The sequence below is a fragment of the Jatropha curcas genome, chromosome 3 (genome assembly GCF_041381405.1).
Source record: "Jatropha curcas cultivar XTBG-Jc1 chromosome 3, XTBG_Jcur_1.0, whole genome shotgun sequence".
Lineage (NCBI taxonomy): Eukaryota > Viridiplantae > Streptophyta > Magnoliopsida > Malpighiales > Euphorbiaceae > Jatropha > Jatropha curcas.
The window spans coordinates 29,397,203-29,422,532 of record NC_143153.1 but is presented as its reverse complement, the minus strand read 5'-3'; the positions used below and the strand labels follow the sequence as shown (position 1 = coordinate 29,422,532).

At 34.1% G+C, this 25,330-nt stretch overlaps 4 protein-coding genes and 1 pseudogene across 5 annotated transcripts; 2 read left to right on the top strand and 3 right to left on the bottom strand.

Moving 5' to 3' along the window:
- Positions 1 to 168: 168 nt before the first annotated feature.
- LOC105639892 (branched-chain amino acid aminotransferase 2, chloroplastic) lies at positions 169 to 6,363 on the bottom strand. Of its 2 annotated transcripts, none has more exons than XM_012224078.4 (8): positions 6,071 to 6,363; positions 5,919 to 5,995; positions 4,829 to 5,006; positions 3,453 to 3,629; positions 3,246 to 3,377; positions 1,776 to 1,874; positions 1,367 to 1,483; positions 169 to 312 (listed from the first exon to the last, which is right to left on the bottom strand). In XM_012224078.4, exons 1-8 carry the CDS (start codon positions 6,212 to 6,214, stop codon positions 184 to 186), a joined length of 1,053 nt encoding a protein of 350 aa, XP_012079468.2. In that variant the 5' UTR covers positions 6,215 to 6,363; the 3' UTR covers positions 169 to 183. The 2 variants fall into 2 exon arrangements, with proteins under 2 accessions (XP_012079468.2, XP_012079469.2); XM_012224079.4 differs by having other exon boundaries at positions 4,829 to 5,003.
- A 1,891-nt stretch (positions 6,364 to 8,254) lies between these two features.
- On the bottom strand, positions 8,255 to 15,585 carry LINC4 (crowded nuclei-like protein). The gene is made up of 8 exons (XM_012224080.4): positions 15,040 to 15,585; positions 13,730 to 13,939; positions 13,388 to 13,641; positions 11,940 to 12,210; positions 11,719 to 11,802; positions 9,686 to 11,568; positions 9,327 to 9,576; positions 8,255 to 8,848 (listed from the first exon to the last, which is right to left on the bottom strand). Exons 1-8 carry the CDS (start codon positions 15,226 to 15,228, stop codon positions 8,738 to 8,740), a joined length of 3,252 nt encoding a protein of 1,083 aa, XP_012079470.1. The 5' UTR covers positions 15,229 to 15,585; the 3' UTR covers positions 8,255 to 8,737.
- A 495-nt stretch (positions 15,586 to 16,080) lies between these two features.
- LOC110008648 (germin-like protein subfamily 1 member 7 pseudogene) lies at positions 16,081 to 16,726 on the top strand (annotated as a pseudogene).
- Positions 16,727 to 18,436: 1,710 nt separating this feature from the next.
- LOC105640002 (germin-like protein subfamily 1 member 16) lies at positions 18,437 to 19,521 on the top strand. Its single transcript, XM_020681598.3, has 2 exons — positions 18,437 to 18,627; positions 18,792 to 19,521. Exons 1-2 carry the CDS (start codon positions 18,504 to 18,506, stop codon positions 19,337 to 19,339), a joined length of 672 nt encoding a protein of 223 aa, XP_020537257.1. The 5' UTR covers positions 18,437 to 18,503; the 3' UTR covers positions 19,340 to 19,521.
- A 333-nt stretch (positions 19,522 to 19,854) lies between these two features.
- LOC105639895 (Serine carboxypeptidase S28 family protein) lies at positions 19,855 to 24,263 on the bottom strand. The gene is made up of 10 exons (XM_012224081.3): positions 23,754 to 24,263; positions 23,453 to 23,639; positions 23,221 to 23,354; positions 23,034 to 23,146; positions 22,810 to 22,933; positions 22,233 to 22,382; positions 21,961 to 22,116; positions 21,385 to 21,464; positions 21,258 to 21,307; positions 19,855 to 20,186 (listed from the first exon to the last, which is right to left on the bottom strand). Exons 1-10 carry the CDS (start codon positions 24,162 to 24,164, stop codon positions 20,047 to 20,049), a joined length of 1,545 nt encoding a protein of 514 aa, XP_012079471.1. The 5' UTR covers positions 24,165 to 24,263; the 3' UTR covers positions 19,855 to 20,046.
- Between the last annotated feature and the right edge of the window lie 1,067 nt (positions 24,264 to 25,330).

Here is a 25,330-nt window from a genome sequence, read left to right as displayed (position 1 = left end):
GGCAAGCTCTAGAATCAACTGAAAAAATGGCAGTGGCATCAGCTGTAAGAAAGGTGAACAGACCTAGAATTGCCATATCTCCATATTTATATAACGGAGTATGTTAGTATCATACGCTTAACACTATCATTGCAATAATTGTTTGACAAATAATCAAGATATAAATTCTCCACTATCATCTATTTAAATATTGTGTTTTTGGCTAAAAGAACATACCTGGAATCCTTCGCTTCGAGCAACATCAATTATACTCTTCCTTGTAATGCCAGGTAGAATTGTCCCTTTTATTGCAGGAGTGGAGATAACATTATCCTGAGAGCAGAGTAAATCTCAATCTGTTAAGTTTAATGATCTTGAGAAACATAGAGCTTAAACTAAAGACAAACAAAATCCTCTTATTCCATTATTTCACCAAGACAAAGGTGTAGCAGCATGGGATAGTAGAAAACAGAACAATTAAAAAGTCAAAATACCATAAGACCAAAGAACATTCAACTAACAAAGAATATGCGAGGCATCAGACAAAAAACCAAAATTACATCCAAAGCTAATTAATCTGTGGATGGAACATGAGTTAATAGCACATCTTGGAATCAGCACGTGCAAAGACGCCAAGTATCCCAGCAACCAAGCTGTTAATATAGTGACAAGCAAGGACAACATAAATGGCAATACTAAAGCATTTGCTCTAAACAATAATGTCTAGTAAAAAAACCACTGATAATATTTGCTAATAACTTTTGGATTATGAAACCCCGTCCCTTGTTTTATTAACAATTTCATTACAATAATTAACAGCTACACCTCCTGAAAAAAGATGAGAAAAAGAATAGTTCTTGAGAAAATATATATGAAGTGGAAAAAATTTGCAAAAAGCACGTCTGTCTGCTTTTAAAACCTAAAAACCTAAACCCTTATATAGATTTCAGTTTGATAAGAGGTATTTTGAGCCACAATTCCCAATTAACAAATTGGAGCAGTTATGCTGAAATCCAAAATTCAAAAGACAACAAAACAGTAAAGAAGCTGGTATTGTCAATAATAGGTTGTTAACAGCTTCCCAACAACAGCAGTAGGTGCTCCACAGTGTCACTTTGGCCGGTAGTCTTAGAAGCTGATCGGTGTTTCTATGAACATTTGGTAGGCCATAGTAGGCAAAAATAACAGCAAATAGTATACTGTTACTGGTGGTAATGGTGGTTTTGCAGCAATGACTAAAAACAGAAATCATGGCATTTTCCCTCAACACCAGGTGTCAATGACACACCCCTCAAGGAAACAACGGAAAAAAAAAAAAACTCAAAAGAGCTAATTCCTTGTTCATACTACCTTTACAATAAAAATATTAATTCCTTGTTCACAATACCTTTACAATAAAAATATTGCAAGATGAAACCTCCTCCAGATATTTTTTATGAACACAATCAAGATATAGCACATCGGAATATCCTTTGGCTTTTGCAGCAGATTGTGCCTTGAGAACCTATAAGAAAAATCCAATAAATAGAATAAAAATAGATTCAAAAAATAGATTCAAATCAAATTCACAATTGTATTACAGATGCAATATTAAATTTAAACTTATGTATGGCATGAATATTTTCATAATCATAATGATTTTTTGTTTTTGGCGGGAGAGCAAAAGGAACCAGAAGACAAAAAAAAACTTTACACCAATTTCATTTCTATGTAAGAGATAATAAGCATCTTACAGAAAGGTCCTAGAATAAATAAACAGACAGTTAAATGTGACAAGAAATAAAGGACTAACTTACTGCAGCATAGTTCCCTATAGTCTTAACACCACCAGTACCACCAGGAGATGCTCGATGCAGTTCATGCTCAATAACTAGATTGATTGGTGCAACACCTTCCTGGCATCAGATATGTAAAAGAGGCAACATTGACTAACCACCGGACGAGGATGTGACATAAATAGTAATATGTAAACCATACAATAAGCAATAACAACAACTTATGAAAATGAAATACACCTATTCATAGAGAATAGGACACATTGGAACATGAGATATGTATAAGTAGCTTCACATTTAGAAGACCCAATATGCTGCTAACTAAATATTTTACTTTATCAAGACTATTATGATTCTTGGTAATTGAAGACATAAAAATGGCATACAAGAAAAGTCCATGATCCTGTCAAAAGAAGAAAATGAGAAATGAGATAGTCATGGAAAAAAAAAAAAAAAAAAAAAAAAAAAAAAAAAAAAAAAAAAAAAAAAAAAAAAAACTAGGCAATACAAACCAGTTCTCGTTTTTCATAATCTACTGTCGGTAGCTCAAGGCTTTTTATTTTTTTTTTTAAGTTTTGAGTCTTTCCCTTCCTTTACTCTGCTCCTAGAGTTTAACTTCTTTTTTAAAGATTTATTGAAGCATTTTTCTTTACTTTACTGATAAGTTAAAAAAAAAAAATGTCGTCTAACATGCGTAAAAGGTGAGTAGGGCATGTGCATACATCTGATACCAAATACTACTATTCAATACTCTTCTGATGCTTCACAGACAAAAGCATATGGTCACTTAATATGTGCACACACATGCACAAGCCAAAAATCAGTAGACGTGCAATCTCAGATGAGCTCCAGAACAAACAGGAATAATTTCATCACCATCAGTTCACAAACATGTTATCTTGATCAGTGGATCACTTCATTGCTAATTCAAAAAAACATCTATTAATTAAATTTCTGACTATAGGTCATTAAAATCCAAGTGATAAGACAACAGAGAAAAAGCATTAACTACATAAATCAGCCTATGCTTCAATCACAATGCATTCTAGTAGTCACAATACAGTCCATTTCAGAAAGTTTAAACACGTTCATACAAAAGCTTGTGAAAGGATTATTAAATTCACAGAATTCATTAATTAAGGTGTGTCAACTAATTTTCAGAATGTTAACCTCAAATTGGTGAAATATGCATAAATTTCAGGAGCATAATCTTCAATTAAACATTATTAGAAGTGGTAACCTAATGATGCTCTCAACAAGAGATTTCCAAACGAAAATGAAACAAAAACTTTTAAGCCATTAGACCATGTATACATATACCATACATGAAATCATATCCGCCTGTTTGTTGAAAGAAGAAGATAATGAAACAGCAACTCAAGCAAAGAAGATAATGGAACAGTAGCTCAAATCATGGGTACACAAAGAGAGCACCAAATTCAAAGTTGCAACCTATGCTTAATCACAATTAGCAAGGAGAAGCAAACAAACCCTAAAATAGTTTCCAACAGGTGAAACGTAAATTAGAAAGGTGTACTCGGGAGCAGGTGCAAGTCCAAGAACAGCTCCACTTCCCATCAGCAATGGCCTGATATACAAGGAACCTTTACCTGGAGGAGGAACCTGAAACAAGACATAATAATTCAACTTGTACTTCAACTAACAAACAATGATTAACGCTGTAAAGTTGTACTTTACCCAACGTTTGTTAGCTAAAACAGTTGCCTTTACAGCGTCCACAAACTGTTCAACTGTTGGCGATGGCATGCACATCCTTTCTGCACCTACTTTCATTCGAAGTGCATTTTCTTCAGGACGAAACAAGAGAATATTACCATCTCCTTTCCTGTAAGCCTTCAAGCCTTCAAATAATCCCTAGCAACAGATAATAGAAGGAAAAACACTTTCATACTCGCAAGGTTAAAATAAAAAACTTTACTGAATAAAAGTAAAGGGTCCCAGTTCTCCAATCTCCAAAACAAGGTTCTCAAGATTCCAACATTCAGTCGAAGAAAACAATGCAACATATCCACAATCTGTTCCCCCCATATGTTCTTTCCCTTCAGGAATAATAGTCAATTCTGAAATTTAACTTCTTAACAAGGTTTAACATAGTTTCCATCTTTTCTACATTTGCTATCAGGCAAGATTCACAAATTAACCAAAAGAATAATTATACCACCATTAAAATCCATGCATTAAATGTTACTCCCATATTTTTGGTTCTTTTCCTCTAACAATGCCCCAAAGAGTTTTTCACTAGAAAATAAATTATACTCAGAGAGAAAAGGAAAATAAATCATATTAATGGAGAAAGCAAGACTGCAATATGCAAGGTAAGGCACGATCATACAGGAGTGGAGCCAGACTCCAAAATTAAGGGTAGCCAACAAAAATTTTCAAAATTAAGAGGGCCAAATCAAAGAAAAAAAGTGTGCCCTCTTTTATAGGGAAAATTTAAAAAAAAAAATTTGGATTTTTTTTTTTTTGGGCGGGGCTTCCCAAACCCCCACAATGATGAACATTCTCCATCTTAAACCAGAAAAAGAATTTCTAAAAGAATCTAGATATAATCAATTGTCCTCAAAAGGACCTAACAGATGTTCCACTTCCACAGGCACCTCACAATGTAAAACAAGGTGAAAATGAGGCTCATTATGGGTCTAACACAGGACATAACTATCAGGAGATAATGGCTTATTCGGCCCCCTTTTCCACATCAAATTATAAAATAATCAGCTTCTGCAAAAATGCTGACCAGATTTAGCTTTTTCCAAATTTTATTACATGTGTGAGAGAGGGGCAAACTAAATGAGAATAGAAAGGCTTATGAAAAAAATTCCCCAAACAATACAAAGAACAAAATCCTCCTTTTTGCCTAGTCTGTCCTACATAGTATTTACCCGCTCATTCATACCTGGTGATAAAACAATGGGAATTAAAAATTTCACTACTACCTTAGGATATACAGAATTTTACACACTTTATAGCCAAAAGGCCCAAATCTCAAAATCAAATATGACATCATCTGAGCAAAATAGCCAGCAATGAAGCCAAATGTACAAATGGCATACCTGGCCATAATTTAAGACTCCCGCTGAGGGGCTCAACTCAATATTCCCAAATCGTTGCAATTCACCAGTAGAAAAGTTTCCATCTCTAGTGCATTTCATGATATACATATAATCAGTGGGAACATATGCAAACCCAAGGCTGTCCCAGTCTATATCAGCTAATTCATTAGTTTCACTGCTGCATTCAACAAATAAATTCCATCGTATGAAACCAAAGAATTAGAGCAAAAAAACGATTAAAAAGCTGGAATCAAAATCGCAACAAATGCACATAAACTTAATTATAGAACATTCTTTTTTCCCTTTATATTTACTTTGAAAAATATTAATGCTTCATGTATCTTCTAGAAAAATTATTCACCATCCATCCTTTATGAAATTAAAAGTAAAGGAGTTGATATAGAATAAATCTATTTCATAAGTTGGATGCCAAAACCTTTATGCTGTATTGCTTTTATTAGAATGAGTTTTGTACAGCATAAGATCTAAATTATTAAATAACTATAATCAATTTAGGTTTCCTGCAGAATGCAATTGTTGGGGTGAGGTTTAGAAAGTTAAACGTTATATACATGTTATTTGAAGTATGTGGTAAGACATTCATCAAAAGGAACCAAAGATTAAACTATAAAGGTTAACACCAGTCACAATATAGTGACCAAGAGCATCAAACGCCAGTACGTATGGACTGGACGGTGGCTGTCGGCCTAAGAAGGTGATGGTAATTTATAGCTACCGTTGATTCTTATGAGGTATTTATATTAGTTCAGCCAACCTCTCTTAGACATGCCAGGATTTAAGGCAAAATTTTCAAAAATTGGTAAAGACCAACACAGTTTTGTAAGAAATGTTCATGTGAATTTCGATAGACTCTGTTCTCCCTTTATATATGTTAGATAGTATTATAAATACAGTTCAATTAATCAAACTTAGAGGTCGAAATCGAAACCGGAAGCAATCAAATCCCCATCCATTTTTTTGTTTCTCATCAATTCTACGCATTGCATAAAAAAAAAAAAAAAAAAAAAAAAAAAAAAAAAAAAAAACACTATTTAGAATAACAATAACAAGAAAATCTAAGAGCACGGACCTGTAAGTATCAGATAATATAGCGCCACGCTTGAAAGGGGAAACAGAATGCAGGGCAGAAAGACTCTGCTTTAGCAGCTGCAAATTGCTCAAAATGTATCAAATGAAACAAGCTAAAGCAGAAAGGAAAGGAAAAAGACAAGAGAAAACTACCTTGAGAGAAACGGATGCAGGAGAAGGAGAGAATTGGAGCAAGCGGTCAAAGGAAGAAGGAAATGGAAGGAGAGATGAAGCGTTACGGGAAGAGCAAAGAAGGTAATTTGGTTGCAGACCACCTAACAGGCCACTACTCTCCATTTTCTATTAGTTTTCTCTTCTCTTCTCGTCTCTTCTTCTTCGTGTCTTGCGCGGAGGAGGATGAGTGGCGGAGGAGGAGGTGGTGACGGAACGTAGAAGAGGCCGAGTTTGGACGTTGTGCGAGTCTGCGACTAATCATTTTTTCGGTTTTTGCCTTTTATTATGTGTTTGTATTACTGACCTAGATGAAATTTATTTTTATTTTAATAAAATTCAACTAGTTATTGAGATTTAAAAAATTGTTTAAATCTTTGGCTGACGTTCAACTACCTAACGTTGGTACCATTACCACAGAGTATGATATGTTTTCTCTTCTTAATACTAAAATTAAAAAAAAAAAAAAAGAAAAATTATAGATACGTCAATCTGAGTAAATGAAATGAAACGATAAGTACTGACAAGACAAATGTTCACAAGTCTTATCGCAATATGATTGAAAAGGTAATTAAATTATTTATATTATAATAAAATGTTTTTTTAATTTGATTAAATTATTTTTTTATCTCTTCTAATTATTTTAATTTACATATTTCTGAAAACTATCATTTTGTTTGGAAAAAGAGAAAAGAAAATAATAAAAAATGTAAATATTACTATTTTCTTTCCTTAATTATTTTTTCACTCTTGCATTTTGATGAGAGAAAAAAGAAAATCACTACCTTTTATATTTCCCTTTTTTTTTTTTCAAAAGAAAAAACATTTCCAAAATAAAGCCTCAAAGACAAAAGGAAGAAACATATAAATGAGTTTCTTGAAACAGGTTATAAAAAAATGAAAGATTTTAGTAAAAATAAAATAAATTTTAAAAATAATTAATACTCTTTAATCTTATAAAAACAACAAACAGTAAAATAACTTTCAAAAAATGACATATGAAAGAAATTAGTAGTTATTAACCAAAAAAACAATTTCTCAACAAAAAAGGAAATATATGTGATTTAAACTAATCATTTCATATAAAGCATAACAATTTAGTGATCATTCATCTGTGGATCTAATAGTCATGTGCTTGTTTTGTAATAAAAATATTTTTTATGTTGTTAATAGAATATAATAATTTAATAAGATTTAAAGTTTAACATTTATATTTAAATATTTGTGCATTATAAATTTTATAAACAAGAAATTATTATTGGCATTTGAATTTCTAATTTCTTTCTATTTTGAAATAAAATGTGTTTACTTGTTGTGTATTTTTGCCTTTTTTTTTTTTATAATGGCAAAAGTGTTTTTTATTTTAAATTAAATGAGTTCCATGCTACGGACTAGTGTGGAGTTAAACCATTCTGAATTTGATATCATTATTTTATATCGTCATTTTTTATTACCAATCGGTTGATATTTTTTTGACTTGCACTAGACGGCAAGCTAACATGTCAGCTCATTCTTTCGCTCAGGCTATTTCTTTAGCTCTCTTTCAATCTTGGAATATAGTTCCTAGTTGTATTTCACTCGAGAGGGCAAACTAACATGCCAGCTCATTCTTTCACTCGAGAGGCTATTTCTTTAGCTCTCTTTCAGTTTCGGAATATAGTTCTTAGTTGTATTGAATTGTAGTTTGGTTTCTAATGTAATTCAATAAAGTGTTTTGTTTTTTTTTTCAAAAGTATATTAGCAGACCATGAAGGTTGGTATACCACTCCTCTCCAGTTTTCCGTGTCATTTTGCACATGATAAACACGCTCACCTACGTAGTCGAAACAAAAGAGATAATGTTGCATATTTTTCTCATTTTTCATATGATTTATACACCCACAGCCACTTATACACCTAAAACACTACCAAATGGCTAGCCATGACATGAGCAAGTGCATTTAGAAATAGATGGCCTATACTTATTCCAATGTAATATTCCCTCTAACGTCTAATTTAATGTGATTATGTAACTTATTTTTTTATATAAGCAAAATCATATTGCTATATTTAAATTTTAATAGCGATATCAAAGGAGAAATATATTGATTTTCATTGAGAGATTATAGATCACAAGAATGCAATTCAAATTTCACGCAACTGTATACTGTTGTTGAATGGTCAATGTGTCGAAGAAGAAACACATTCTGCTCCTGTATTCATTTCATTTTCAAGTGTCTCCACACCTAGGACACTTTAACACTAGAATCTAACTATGCAAGATAATTACCTTTCAGAAAAAGTAAATAAAAAGCACACAACCCCATAAGCCAGACATGGATGCACAATTGCCTATGCTACTCAAGGACACACTAGACATTAACAAACTACTACCAGAAACCCACAAAAATAGACACAATCCATTTACAAATTTCCCCCATTCATTTTGAGATGATTCAATCACACCACAAAACAAGTCAGCAGGCAGAAGGGCTAGACCAAAACATGGTTAGTACTTCCAGCACTATATACTACGGCAGAGAGGAAAAAAAATAGGCCGCTGCTCAAGTTGAACTGTCGTAACTGATGAAGTGACCAAATCTGGACAGAAAAAGATGTGTGTTCCCAATCATGAACGTTTACAACATGCTATAGGCAATTGCTAGAATTCTACAGCTTCTGTTTTGATCTTGTCCTCCTTGCAATGTCCTCAGCAACTTGCTCACTGTTGTCAGTTTTGTCGATATTTGAATCTTCCATCCTCAAATCACCATCATGAGACTAGCAAAACAAAAGTGAATGGATTTCCAGGCCATCAGACAGGAAGAAAATAAAACATGGATGGAAAATCAGCTCATTGCATATTCTGTGTGATGGACAACATTGAAGTATGGAACCATCCAGTAAAAAATATTTATACACTGAGCCATGGAAGGATAAAGCCTGAACACAAATAATGAAGCAAACAGCCTACTCATCATCCCATATAGGATACAAGCCAATTAATGGTCAGAAGATCATACCAATCAATGAACAAAACATGAATTTTTTTTTAATATATATTTTTTGATAAAAGGTGTAAGCTGAATAAATTACCAAGCAAACAGAAAGAACTGCTACCAAAAAGAGTTCATTGGTGATTTTAGAAACATACTAAATTCAATTAACATCTAGAGAAGCTAAAACTCATTTTAATGAAAGTTAAGAGTCCCATCATCAGGGATGTATATAAAAAATCATAAAAAAATGAATCATATACCTTATGTTGATCAATATCATGTTCGACATGATCTTTCATTTCTGTGACCTCTGAGCTATGTGGGACCACACTATGTTCCACATATCTCTGATTTGGAAGATCACTTGTTCCCCCATCTCGAACAGGACCGAGATCACACGTCACCTCAGAATTCGGCAAATTCTCAACTTTTTCTTCATTTACATTGGTATCTTCAACTTCATCAGTTGATTGTTGATGCTCTGGTGTTTCTACCTGGGTTGAGGTCACACTGGGAATAGATAAATGAAACAAATCATTTTATACACGTAATACCATGCATCAATACTGGCAAAACATTTGAGGAGACCCTAAAGGATATAATTTAACAAGAGTTGTACCAGTGGTTATTTGCATCTCTGGGTACTTCTACAGCTGCATTTTCTTGTTGCCGCCTCCTCTTATTGTTCTGCCTTCGCTCTGGTAGTACATCAGTAGAAACATTTAGAGGATAGTTTTTAACTCGCCTTTTCCTTCCAGCGTGAAGTGATTCTTCAGGAGATGTAGGCACTGCATTGGCATCTTCCTTTATGTCAGATTCATCGTCATGTGTTCCCTTGGCAATTTGACCTCCAGGGGGATCAGGTGTCACCTTTGGTTGATCAAAAGCATATCTGGTAGGCTGTCTCTTGCCTAAAAATTCAATTGACTTGAACCTTTGTCCATTATACCCATTGGAAGAATCCAATTTGCCACCAGATGTCAAACTTGCATCATTGGATATCACAGATATTTCTTCACTCTTCAGCAGTGGCTTCTCAGGAGAACTTTTGAATATCCGTTCAGTGCAACGTTTGATCCAAGAGAAACGCACAGAGTTAGGGGATGAAGAAACATCTGGTTTTAGTATAGATTGAGAATCAAGTCCATTTCCATTGTTAATAATATCTACTCTTTCACGTGATACCAAATCGGCATCTTTCTCAGAGTGATATCTTGAATATCTTAGTGCAGAAATTTTTTGCCAGCTAGACTCTATGTTTGACTGTTGCATCTTGGCCACTTCCATATTATCCAACATAAGTTTTAAATCTTCCAATTTTTTAAGTTGTTCAATCTGAGCACAAACGTCCTCTCTTTCTGCATGTAATAATTCCCTCTGTTTCTCCAATTTTTGTGTTTGATCCTTAAGCTCCTCAATGCATTTATTCAGCACAGCCCATTCCTTGTCTCTTCGCTCACGGTCTACATTTATCTCCATTCTCTCAGAATCAAGCTTCTTCATTTCTAAAGCAATCTGCTCCCACTCTTTTTCTGCCTTTTCCTTAATAGAACTAATATGCTGAAGTTCATTTTTCTTTTCTAGCTCAATGGCTTTCTCTTGATCCCTTAAATAATTTTCAATCTCTTCACGCCTTTTCTCAACACTATTCTCCAGCTCTCTCTTTTGCATCTCAATGCCCAACAAAAAATCTGCATGTTCCTTCTGAATTTTGTTGAACCACTCAGAACGCTCTTGCACCATCTTGTTCATGAACTCTTCACGCTCATGGTTCAGCAACTCAACATCATGCCTATGTTGCTCTTGAATTGCTTCCTTCTCTAGTCTTAAGTTATCCCTCTCATCCTTCAGTAACCTACAAACAGCTTGTCTCTCCTCAACTATTCGCTCAGCTTCGACCCTTAGTTCTTCCCTTTTTTCATCAATCAGCTCCCACTCAGTTTCAAACTTAGCTTTCTCAACCTGCAATCTGTCTGCTTCAGCCATAAGTTCTGCTTTCTGAGCCCTGACCATATCAACCTCTTCTTTAAGTTTCATCTCCAAAACTGAGAGCTCATTTGTTTCACTTTTCATAGTCTCTAGTTTCTCCTTTGCACAATCAACTTGTCTCTTTATGTCTTCCAAAGAATTCAAAGACTCCTGAAGGTCTAACTTCATTTTATTAATCTCCTCTTTTTCTTGCTGCAGGAGTGATCTCTTCAACTCATTGTCCTTCTCAGCAACATTAAGAACTCTTTCTTTTTCATTAAGAAAATTGACCTTTTCTGAAACATCCTTCTCCTTATCACCCAATACCCTTGATTGAACCTCTAAGTCATGTTCCCTTTCATTTAACATGTCCTCCCTTTGTCTAAGGTCCACCTCCCTCAATTCCCAGGCTCGTCTCTTGGCCTCAATTTCATCTTCAACCAGTTTCCGTTTTATCTCCAACTCGGCTTCAAATTCTGACTTCCTTGTTTTCAGAACAGTCTCATGATTGGCAATAACTTTCTGAATTTCAAGCTGCATTGACCAATCACAATTTCAAGTCAGAAAACTAAATAAATAGAAAAGGCAAAATTATTTCATGATGGTAAATGGTAAAATCCAAAGTTTACTGAACAACATATATCCAACGCAATACAAATGGAGATTAGGATAGAATTAACTCACAGATTCCTTGCTGGCAAGTTTTTCCTGCAAAAGCAGTAGCTCTTGCTCTCTCTTGTTTAGATGAGCTTCTCTCTCAATAACAGCCTACACAGACCCAAACAAGGCAAAAAATAAATACATCTTTCAAGAAACTTGGTAACAAGCTCATAGAACAATCACACGTTCTGACTTTAAAAAAAAATAAAAAATAAAAATAAAAAATAAAAGCTGAAAATATTGACCTCTTCTCTTTGAGATACGGAAGCAACAGCCAGCTCCAAGTTGGATTTCTCTTCATTCAAGGCTCTACGGTCCTTCTCAATAATTGCTTTTGAGGCCTCCAACTCCTTTTCCAGATCATTTAGCTCTTGAGATTTGCTAGCAACATAATCCTCCCTCTGATTCAGAAAACCTTGTGCATCAAGTAATCTTTCATATTCCAGCTGCAGAACTTTCCGTCTCTCACTCAAGGTTTGTCTTTCAAGATCAATCTCCTTCTCTTTTGCATCACAACTAAGAGATGAAGAAAACAGATATTAACAACCAACTGAACCAAACTAAAAGAAGCCTAAACTAGATTTTGGCTAAGATCATTGCCATTTGCCATGTTTTACATGACAGATTTTATGCATAAAATTGTAATTCAAAAACCTGCAGAAATGACTGCACATTTATGCATAGAACTAGAGATGGAAATGACTGAATTTGGATGTGTATAAGACAATAGGCAGAGTCAAAATGGTTATAGTGACTTGGTCCATAAGTGATTCATTAACCCACTCCAGACCAATTTAAATTTTATATGTATCCATGACCATTCAACTCAGACCTTACCCATTTACCCATTTACATAAATGTAACAACTTTTCCTAGCCAGAAAAGATTAATATTTTTATACAATTCATTCTTCATACTTTTTACATTTTTTTAATTTTTTCATAAATGAACATTATACAACAAAAACAACAACGCTAAGCACTAATCCTACACTAGTTGGGATCCACTATATGAATCCTTTATCTCCATTCTGCTCTGTTTATAGATAAATGTGCAGTAATGTTAAGAGATAAAAAAATCTTTTGCAACAACTTCCCTCCAAATAGTTCTAAATCTACCTCTTCCCCGTTTAGCACCCTTCACCTCCAATACATCACACTTATGAACCTGGCACATGAGAGTCTATGTAAGACATGGCTAAACCATCTCATGCACATTCTCTAATTGAAAATTTGAGAAGGTTGAAGTTAAATAATATAGCATTTATACTTCAACAGGTTTTGTTTGGTTTCTCATAAATAAAACAGGAGTCAACTTTCATGTTTGAATATGAATTTTGAAAACTTCCAACATCTACCTCGCTAACAGGCTTAAAAAGATATCAGGGTGACTATCTGTTCCAGGATACATAAAAAAAAAGGAAAAAAAAAAAAAAAAAGAAAAGAAAAGTAGAAGCTTGAGGAAAGTTAAAATGTAGTGGATCCCCAAATCTGACACTTTCTAACTCTTATTTTAAGCATTGGTCATAAGGGCAGCCTGCCTGCCTTTATTTTATAGAGTAGGATGTACAGCTAACAGCTCTTGGGGAGTATATGCAGTAAAGCTAGATGCAATGACATTATGTCTGATTCATTCAAATTCCATCCATTAAAATTTAGGCAGTAAACTAAAAAAAAATGAATACTATACATACTCAGCCTTGAAAGTGCTGATACGCCTGCTAAGATCATCTTCACGTGCTTCTACTTCCTGGAGCTTTCTTTCTGCATCACGACGACATCGGCTTGCTTCTGCTTGTAAAGCTTCTGCAGCACGAAATTTTGCCTCAGCATCCATGTATTTTTTCTGAGCATCATCTGCCATGCTGCGTGCATCAGCTAATTTACACTCAGCTGCAACCTTACTTTCAGCAGATTCAGCACGCATCTCATGTAAAGTCTTCTCAATCTATAAAATCCAACAGAAAACAACAAAAAAAATTACAACATTAATAGAGAACAGATAGGAAGAAGGAAGAACCTAAAGAAAATCTTACACTTGCTATACACTCTTTCTCAACTCCCAGAGCCTTCTTCAAGTTCTCTTCCCGTTTCCTGGCTTCAGCTAAAGCAGACAAGTGTGCAGCTTGATCACGCTTATGCATTAGTTCAGCAGATTCAGCAGAGTCTTTGATTTGCTCATACTTTAATGTGAACTCCTTTCTTTCCAATAAAAGAAGGCCCATGTTGTGTTGAAGGTCGAAGACCTGCATGAAGTTTACACCATTCAGATATACAGATAAGCAGGTATATCATTGCCAAAGCCATCATGAGTTTCAGCAGAATTTAAGACTTTTATATAATAAGAAAGCCTAACAAAAAAAGGAAACATTAAATGCAGCTATCAATACAGGCTGCCAGCAGATTCAAATTCAATTATAACAAGGATTCCAATCAAAATAAAATCAAACACAACTACAGCATAGTGAGGTTCAGTATAACTAGACACAAATACTTTTCAATATCCCATAAACCTCATAGGAAGCAATGCAAGGCCCAAATCAAGATGGAAACATCCGAAATAGAGGGACATGGTATGGGAATTAAGCACAGATATGAAACATTTATGCAGTTGAATAATCTTCAAATAGTGATTTTTGTAACTTCAACTTCATCAAAACACTGGCACAATGAGTGAAACAGCTCAATATATTAATTGAAGAACAACCATGAAAAAGAATGTCCCTGAAAGTATACCAGCACCCCTCCAAAACGACTGTGTTCCCATTTCAAGTATCACAATCAGAGTGTAAATAATATTAAAATGCAATATGGAATAGCATTCACCAAAGGCACAGAAACATCTATCATGCCGTATAAACTATTATATATCCATAATTAGATATTTTGTAAAACTCTTCCAAAAATATATTTTGTAAAACAATTAACCACATCCTTCAAACATTTAATTATTCCTAAACCAGTCCCTTTGGTCCACCATAATTGATCACTATAGAACCAAACCAAATTGAAAGTGAAATTTCATACATTATATATTAAGCCATTACAATGTGACAAATATGACTGTTTCCAATAATCAATTAAAGCCAAAAACTTTCAAAAGTAAAAGGTTAATGGCACAACTAGCAACAACAATTCTTACATCAAAATATAAATAAATTTCAAATCGGAATCAAAATTTTAAGAAACACAGTTTTCCATTTCTTTCTAATTTAAATCACATTATTGTTTTAATTAAATAAATAAACACCCTAAATCTCTAACCAAACCCCAAATTCCAGAACGCTAAAACCCCAACTCAAAAGAACCATAAAAAGAACATTTCGAAAAATCAATAAAACCAAACCTCAGCTTCGAGTTTAGCGATATAGGCTATAAGAGCAGCCTTATCTCTTCTTTTAACAGATTCCTCATCAAAACCTGCCTCTTTGAGCCGCTTCCAAATCGTTTCATCGCTAAGAGGGGGTTTCAAAACCCTTGCACCAGGCGTTATTGATAAAGCTCTACCAGTACTTGGAGTGATTGGGCTGGCCATTTCTCGATTGCGATCAAAAACTCCAAAAGTATATAAAAATCCCTAAATTCCACGATCTGATGCTGTTTGGTTAGTAGAAATCAGTCAATTCACAGTTAGCTAACTTTTCTTTTTCTTTTTTCTTTTTCTTTTCCTTTTTCTCGAGCTTTCCCTGACTCTCTCTACCTTCTTTATATAAAATCTTCTTCTTTTCTTGAGTGGACAAGTCTGAACACTACTTTCTGATTTTTTACCAACGGAAATAGTGATGAGTAAAGTGAGTTAGTAAAGTGAGTTGGCCCGAGTTGTAGGCCCGTAGTTATATAGGGAGGCAGAGGGAGGTCGAAACGGCGTCGTTATGTGGTTGGTACGGAACTTGGATTTTAGCGGCTGAAAATTTGGATTGAAAATTGAAATTGAATTTGCAGAGGATATGAACGAGAAAGAGATACTCCTCGTGATAGAAGCTTAGTGATAGTCATTAGTCAGGACTCGTTAGTCAACTTTTCCACGTCATCAATTCTGAAAAAGTAAATTCATTTTTTATTTCTGACTGCCTTGCCTTGTATACAAAAGGTGAATTAAGTCGGCTTTTCGTTTGGACTAATCCGGTTTAAAATGTAATTCATTCTTTTGCTTGAATACGGGGTTTAAGATTTTTGAAAAAAGGAAGTGCCATTTTACGTTTTCCAAAAAAGGGCAAAAAAGAGAGATGGAAAGAAACTTTAATATGGGCCTGTCTAGAGTAGATCCGGCCCAGTGTTTCAAATCAATTCCAATTTTCAGTTTCTATTTATTCCATTTTAGTTTGGAATTTGGATATGTTGAAGGATAATGGTTGTCCATATCAAGTTATAATTTTACCCCTTAAAAATGAGGGTACTATGAGCCCACTTATGCAAGAAACCAATGAAAAATAATATTTTAATTGGATCAAGCATATTATTTTTTATGCAGTGTTTCGAGAATGGAAAATTCTGCAGAGATCCAATGCTTGTAAAAGCAAATGAATTTTACTGTTTAAGACTAAGTATTCCTGGAAATACTTCAAACAAAGTTGGATCAAATGTTACAGACATAAATGTTGAAAAAATAGCAGGACTAAATACCCTGGGAATAACCTTAGCACGTCTTCACTTTGCACCGTATGGAGGCTTAAATCCACTTCACATTCATCCACGTGCCACGGAGATTCTAGTAGTTTTGAAGGGGCACTCTTTACGTGGGTTTTGTCACATCCAATCCTAATAATCACTTAATTTCCAAAGTTTTAAATGCAGGAGATGTTTTTGTTTTCCCAATTGGTCTGATTCACTTTCAGTTTAACGTTGGAGAAACCAATCCAGTTGCTTTGCTGGATTCAGTAGCTAGCCAAAATCCAGGAGTCATTACCATTGCAAATGCAGTGTTCAAATCTAATCAACCAATTAATCCAGATTTTCTCACCAAGGCATTCCAAGTGGACAAGAATGTGGTCAACTATGTTCAGAAAAAATCCTGGGTCAACAACCATTATTAATTTATGAAATGTTTGTGATTGATAGTAATATTTAATTACTTTTATGTGTTACCATTCAAGCACCTTTGTAATAAGGAGTCACTCATCTCCATCTTGATTTTAATGTTTGAATAAGGAAATATTGAAGTTTTCTTCTATATATATTTCTTATAATTTGATACTCTTCATTTTTTTGAATGTTAATAAAAAAATGTATGTTGCAAAGAAATCTAAGTTTATACTATGTTTAGGCACAAATTGAAAAAGAGAAGAAAAAATGGGTGGAATGAAAAAATAATACATGCTAAATATATTAACGTTACGAGTATTACATTTGATCCATCTGTGTTTCCAGAAATATTTATATAAATTGTGGTCTTTGGATGGCTCACTTGTCTAAAAGTAAAATGTGTATCATGTCGTCCCACGACAACTGCGTTTATCAGTTTCCAAATAACACAGTAGAGAAAAACAACGTAAAGAGGAAGACCACAGCCAACGACAGGGGAAACTTTCCCTTAACTATAGGAAATAGTTTCCTTCCTCTAGAAATTACAATTAATACTGTTTGAAAATGCTGATTTTGATCCAGTTTCTTTATCGATGTTGATCCCTCTCACATGATCTGCTTCCTTGACGAACAATCAGTGCCTTTCCTGCTTGTCCAAAAGAAATTCAGACAAGCAGTTTGTAACCCATGAACAAGAAGGTTTAAAAACCCCATTGCATACGCTTTGTGGGCATTAGGCACTGTTGATTAGGAAGTGAGGTAATATTTGCTTAGGGATAAGTAAACTATAGAGAAGTGTAACTTTTTGCCAAGTGCATAAAGTGTTTATATTGGATTTGCATTATCAATTCTAGTTCCCGAAATTAAATCATCCAACTTCCTTACAAAAGGGAATTAACAATGAATTTATCAATTTATCTTATTATCAAAATATATTTAAATATCTTTTCTAGTTTGAGAGTAATTTAGTTTCCATGAAGTTCATTTGCATAATAAATACACTCAAATTAAATTTATTGAGCAATAATTTCCTTGGAAGTGCACGTATTTCCTCGAAAATAGATCATTTTAAATCAAACCAAGTCTTAATGACTTGGTATCCAGGATTGTTTATCTGATGCAATTTGATTTCATGAAGTGTTGCCCAAAGTTTCCCACCAACTGGAAGCAAATGCAATAGAAATGTGTATTGACTCAGTATGGATTACGTAAATGCTGAAAGCATCTCCTTCAACTTGTTAATGTGAAGGAGATTAACCAACTAACTTTTACTGATTCTCCAGGTCGATAATTTAATCATCCAATTAACATAAATATATCTGTTTTAGTCTTAATTAAAGAAACTCTAGAAGCCTCAACCTTACCTAAAATAAGGAATGACTGGGGTAGATCACATCCTAGTGAGTATAATATTGATATGTCTCAAAGACTACATTAATTATTTTTTTGAATTAATTTCTCATTAACAATTTTGGTTTATTGACAAAAGAAATGAAAAGGATTAGTTCCAAACCCAAAAAGTGTACTGAAGTAAGCATGGAAAATAAACAATATTTAAATCCTAAGTAGTAGTTGTGTAGAAATTAACCGGTGAAGATTAATTCATTAAGCCAAGTCTTTATAAATTAATTTTCTGCATATGTAGAGAACGAAGACTAGTTCAAATTGCTCCTATCTATAAATTCACTTGTTCCCGTACAAGATTTCCCATCCCTCTCCTAGCTCAAAAACCATCTTCAGGAGTTCAAAGAAAAAAAAAAGAAACTGAAATACCCAATTAGATACAAAATGAAAGGAACACATTTCCTTCTAGCTTTTGTTCTTGTAGTTCTGTCTTACTCGTTTGCCTTTGCCTTTGATCCTAGTCCTCTTCAAGATTTTTGTGTTGCCATTAAGAAACCTACGGATGGAAGTACGTAAGGATATATATATATATATATATATATATATATATACTATTTTGAATTAAAATTTCTTAAAGTTTATTTTATTTGCTTTATTTTATAGCTAGTGTATATGTGTTTTTTTTTTTTTTTTTGATTAATTGCTATTTAATTTTTTTTTTTTTTTATGCAGTATTCGTGAATGGAAAATTTTGCATGGACCCAATGCGTGCAACTGCAAATGATTTCTTTTTTCCAGGGCTAAATATACCTGCAAATACTAAAAATCAACTTGGATCAAATGTAACACTCGTGAGTGTTGACACATTACCAGGACTAAATACTTTAGGTATATCCTTAGCACGTTTGGACTTTGCACCTTATGGAGGTTTAGTTCCACCTCATTATCATCCACGTGCCACCGAGATTCTAACACTTTTGAAAGGCAAACTTTATGTGGGTTTTGTCACATCCAATCCTAGTCGTTTAATTTCCAAAGTTTTAAATCCAGGAGATGTTTTTGTTTTTCCAATCGGTTTGATTCATTTTCAATTTAATATTGGAGAAACTGATGCAGTCGCTATTTCTGGACTGAGTAGCCAAAATCCAGGAGTCGTTTTGATTGCAAATGCAGTGTTCGGATCTAATCCACCAATTAATCCTGATGTTCTTACCAAGGGTTTCCAATTGGAGATGAATGTGATCAACTATCTTCAGAAACAATTTGGCTCATCAACTTGATTAATATCTAGCTATTTTGCTGTGTTACAATCACAGCATCTTCGCAATAATATATAATAAGGAAAAGCTTATTTCCATTTTGTTTATCATTTTTGAATAATGAAATATTGAAATTTTCTTCCTTGTATTGTATTTCATGTAATCTGATATTCTCTATCAGTAAAATATCATAATTTATGCTATGTTCAGTTCTTCTTTTCTTTCTTTTTTTTTTTTTTTTTTTTTTTTTTTTAATCTAGCCATTCAGTATTTCATTTTTTTTTAAATCTAATCTAACCATTCGGTATCCAAAATCCATTACTTGCCTCATCCAGATTTACACGGGCAGATCCAGGGACAAAGCTCTTCCTCCGAGTGTATATTAATAATTTTTTCTTTTTTATTATGTTAAGTGAAAGTTGAGTAATGTAAACTTGGCAATCTAGGCATACCTGGTCTTATACTATTTTAATACAAATTCATTAACCTCAGAAATTATAAACCAATAGCAAATTTAATTTTTCCACAGCCAAAAAGAGAAAAATTAAGATTATATACAGCACAGTACCGTCCTCTTACAAGGGTATTTCTAAACATTACAGACCTAATAAACGGAATCAAAGCATCCAACAGGTTCTATTTAGTCATTCCAGTTCCAGCAAGTAAACGAGAAGAGACAAAATGGCTTATAGATAGTGGAAAGATCAAATAAAGCAGTCTAAAAATCTCTACATGTTGAAAGTTGTTTTCTTTTTTTGATTGTAGCCATTTATCCATCCTTCAATCAGCTTGATCTCAGTTGCCCTTTGCTCTACTAACCAATCAGGATCTTCAGGTGTTGACGAACGCAAATCTATGTGATGAGCCCCTGGCACATGGTAAAGACGATACATTTATTTTCTACTAGCAAATATTCCCCTTGTTCTAACTGCTTTGAGTACCAAATAACAGATCATATCAACCATTTTAGCACGTATTCAATCCTTACAGTCTTAATATGAAGGCAATAAATAGCATCTTGCAATAAAATTATAGACTATAATTAGTGGTTTGATATCAAAATTTTTCTCCAGCTGCCCCATGCTGGACTGCAAACAACTATCAGGCCTGGTGTGAGTTTTATGACTGACTGCAAATTACTCACAAGACTCATGAAAGAACTCAACCCTTATGCAGTGCTGAAAATACTAATGATGTAGTCTAGGCTAAAATTAGGTAGCTAGTTTCGTCGGAAATGTTCACTGTATTACAGTGGAAAAAAAAATGAGAGGTTGAATAAAAATGAAAAGGATTACCTAAATGTGCAATGCAATATCCAAAAATTTTAGAAAATGCTCTACACAATAGTCTTGAGTTTAAGGTTAGAAAATAGAAAGAAAGTGAAAAACATAACCAAAAAGCCAAAGAATTAATTTATTCATGGCTATCAGAGATCACACCATTAAGGGACTACTTGATGCCTTTGAACCCTTGAACAGGCTATGAGAACAAGATGTAGGCCAAGAAGAGTCACATAGTCACATTAAATATGCTTGCCGATAAGCAAAGATTCATGTTGCAGAAGACTTTCTTGATTGCCATATGTTGCCAGCCAACGAATACAATTAGTTGACTGGAAAACTAAGACGATTAATATTGTTTGAAATATAATTTGCATTTTTCTGAATAAAACTGCTCTCCATGCATCCTTATGCTTTCCCCTGGGTTTACTAGGATAAACCAGGACTTTAACAAGGACAAGTCGCACACAGTAATTATCCATCCAGAGTCATAGCCCATTGATTAATATGGCAGGATGGAGTTCATAGCCCCCTAAATTATTTATGCTGCTTATTCTATAACTTAAAAGATTTCTCCATGAAAAAATTCCTAAAAATCACGCAAATTGAAACCAAGCTTGCTTTAACATGCAAAGGGTGAAGTTTCATGATACAGTTACCTTCTTTTGTAACAAGGGCAACAACGGTTTCAGATAAATTCTGCAGCACACTGCAAGAAATAACAACACCAATTATCAGAGCTTAGTTTAGATATTTGAGGAGAGTAATAATCAATCAGCTGCATACCTGCCACCACTCCAAGGATCTAGTAGACCGTTAGAGAAAATTATGTTACTTCCAAAACTTTCTAGTGCAGTCTTGATATCCTTTACAATAAAAGGGAATCATCAGAATCAAATTTGGGATTGAGGCTAAGCTTTCCTCATATCACACATGAGAGAAGACGAAAGCAATCTAAAACAGAATGGATCATGCTATTGTAATCTGTGAAAGCATAATGAAGTGTATAAAAGTGAAAATTAGCGCATGATGATAAACTAGGTAATGCATACTACCTCTGTTCCGTTGATTTTGCCACTTTTTCACTTTTTTTTTTTTTTTCACTTAGATGGCACTTTTAGAAACAAGATAGTATTGATTATTTTATTCCAACTTTACCCTTGTCTAGATATCTCCACCAAACTTTGTCTCTCTTGATGACAAAGAATTAATTAAAGAGTAATTTAGTCAATAATTCTTATTTTGTTCTAAAATTAACGTGGTTCAATCATTTTCTTAATTCTTGTTAAAAGTCAAAAAGTATCAATTAAAGGAAAGGATATAGTGATAAAAAGAAATTCTATACATTTCTTATTCGCTTACATGTCCACCAAATTCTGTAGTTATCCATCTGGGCCTAGGTTCAACCCCGAAATTCTTCAAACATTCTTCTTTGAAAGAAGTGTAATTAAAGTCATATGTGAGAAACATGCTTGCATCCTTGCTGCTAGCCATTGGCATCACCATTTCAGTGCAAGCCTACAGAATGAGAAATCGTAAACAGCAAATTTTGGAAAATGTAAATGTAAGCTTATCCAAATTTGGAGAAGGAAGAGACAAAAACAAAAAGAAGTATGGCTGTAACACTTCTCGACCTGCCAGTTCCAACCATCCAATCCATGAGGATCATCATCCAGCTCAAAGCAGTCAACATCCCCAGTATAATTGTAATAAATGCTTACTCCTTCAAAAATACGTTCCAGAATGTTAGTCCCATCAGGAGAACCATCAATTTTTTTGCAAACCTAAACAAAAGAAACCATGACTAGTAAATTTACATTATCCACTACAATTCATATATATTAATCCTAAATACTGATCAGAAAAGGAGTATCTCACAAGAAATTACAGCCAACTCTCTAAGAACTTTGAAGTATGCAAAGAAAAGAACAAATTTCCAATGCTGAAGAGGTTAATATATACTTGATAAACTAAATGAAACAGAGAAACATCCCAACGCCATGACAATGGTTCATGATATGCTCATAAAATCACGAAGAATGCAGGAATAACCCCAATATAAACTCACTATGGATGCCCTAAAATAAACTCACAGATTCTCCTGTGTTGACCTGTGCTTTTAAATTAGCAAGAAGTTTGTCCAAGTCTTGTGCATATACAAGTGAATGAAACAATGAAATTCTCTAAAGTGCAAAAGAAATCTAATGTAACCTCTCTTATAGGGTGTCCAGGCAAAGGCATCATAAAGGCTGAAGGATAGGGGTAGTCCACCATTGCCAAATAACTATAAGCAGAATCCAACCAGTTTGAAAGCTCTTCCGTGCTATTCAATTTCCTGTCAATAATCTTCAATTTCAATCACATCAAACACAAATACATAATACTGCAATGTACTAACAACCAAAAATTTCTTCAATCTTATCCTGTTCTCATACCGGCAAAGGTGGAAAGTTTCAGTCAATTGAACAAGTCCATTCTCTTTCTGACCCTCAGATACTAATGCATGCCACGACTCTTTTATAGTGTTAAAACAGCTTGTGCTTTCACGCTACAGATAGAGAAACTTTATTCAAAAACAGAATCAACAATGACCAAATAAAAGTAAAGAAGGAGAAACCTGACCTTGAAATCACTAGAAACAATGTCATAAAATGTTTCCGGCGGCACAATATCTTCAAATTGAAGAATTGGCGCCGATGAAGCAAGCGCACCAATCGCTATATGAGGATACTTCAGCCTCATCCATGCCGCCAACACTAACACACCATTTCATAAACCAACCTTTATTAATCAATGGCCAATGCATTAACTAAATTAAATTGAACAAAACGAATTATTAAGAATATATTCCTACTTCCACCGTATGATCCGCCAAATAACACCACCGGACAACCCTCCGCCGATAGATTCCTCTTCAAGTCAGTTATCAGCACCGCGAAATCAGCTAGAGCTTGCTCCGCCGTTAGATGAGACAGTGTAGTAGCGTTCTTATATGCCACGTCCCTGCTTCCATATGGCATTGACTCTCCATAGTACCGGTGCTGCAAGAAGCAAAATCCACTTTTCAATAACTCCAATTCGAAGTATTATTGTGTAATTTCCCAGAAAGGTCATCTTTCCCGAGAACCAAACGAAAAATAATTTGCTGAGCTGACCTCAGGGAAAACGACCATGGCGCCAAAACGAGGCGCGATGTCCCAAACAAAGCCTGTATTAACGGCGAACCATTCAATATCGCCTTCATTCCCGCAGTACAGGAAGATGGGGCCCAGTCGGTTGGGACCCACCCAATGATCGGTGTTTAAAAGGTACCGTTGCGGGAATTTCGGGAGGTCCGAGAAGCTGAAGTGGTCGAGTTTCTGGTAAAAGTATCGGGTCTCGTATTGGTACTGTTGCCGATACTGCTGGGCTTTTTCTGGGTGTGCAAATTTCCCCAGAAAACGTGGAGCTCGCTTTGAGCTGGGAAAATTAGACGGCCGTGATGCGATTGATGTCGGCGATGTTATGAAGATGATGACAGTGATGGTGGTTATGACAAGGAGGAAATAAGGACTAAGGATAGCCATTTCGATGGAGCATCAGTTCTCAGTTCGCACTTCTTAGTGGCAGGTGGCTGAAAATGGGAAGCGAGGAGGTGAGATTCAGGTGGTTGCGAGAGTAGATTTGGGACCACCTGGGCCAATTTAAAATTTAATTATAAATTTGGCCTTTCAGGCTCTAATCTTTTCTTGGATCAAGTTGGATCTTCAGCACTGAACTTTAAATTGGGCCAAGCTCTATCCTGTCACTTCAGCTTCAAAGTTTGTGAGGCCTTACTAGCATTAATTCTATGCTCACATAGCCCTTATAATTATTGAAATGAATTGAATTATTGTGCAAGAATTGTTCAAAGTTCAAACACTATCTACAGCAACAATAAATTTATTTTATTTTCTTAATTATCCTTAAGTCATTTTAAAACAACCCAATTTTTTAGTAGACCAAATATATATTGTAAAGATATTGAAATTGAAATTGACTTAAAACGACATGATATGTAGTCTGTCAAAATCATTTAGCTTTTACAAATTCTCTCATTTTCAAGCATAAAATTGACAAATCAAAATTGTAAATTTTAATTTCCATATGGGTTCTAATGTTTTCAAAACAGGAAATAATATTTTAAATCAAAGGAATACGTTTTTTCCCCTAAATTTCTAATAAGTTTTTATTTGCTAATCAAAGTCGAGTCATGTTAAATTAATAAGTTGTAAAAAGAGCCTGCTGCCAAGTTTTATCATATTTGGTTAATAATTTGTTTCTAAATTTTAGAATTTAATAAAATAAATTATGAATTGCGGATAAAAAAAGCATTCTCATAGTTCTTTTTGTCTTATTTACTAGAGAGTATAAATTTAATTCAATAAACCTGACATTTCAGCAGTTTAGAGCCCAACATAGTCTTGTGGGCGCAGACAAGGCCCATTGGAGTCAATCACAGATTTTACAATTTAATCTTTCAGAATGCTTAGGCTTGGTTAAACAAACACACTCCCAAAGATATTCGGTCTGGTTGGGTCTTAATAAGTATAACAAAAAATAAAATTAAATACTAATTAATTATTCATTTCTTTGAAAATTTTAGTGTGTATATGTCAACAGAAGTATCTGAATCTGAATTTATTATAAAGATGCACTTATTATTAAATTATATCTTGACATAATAAATTTAACTACTTTGGAAATGTAATAT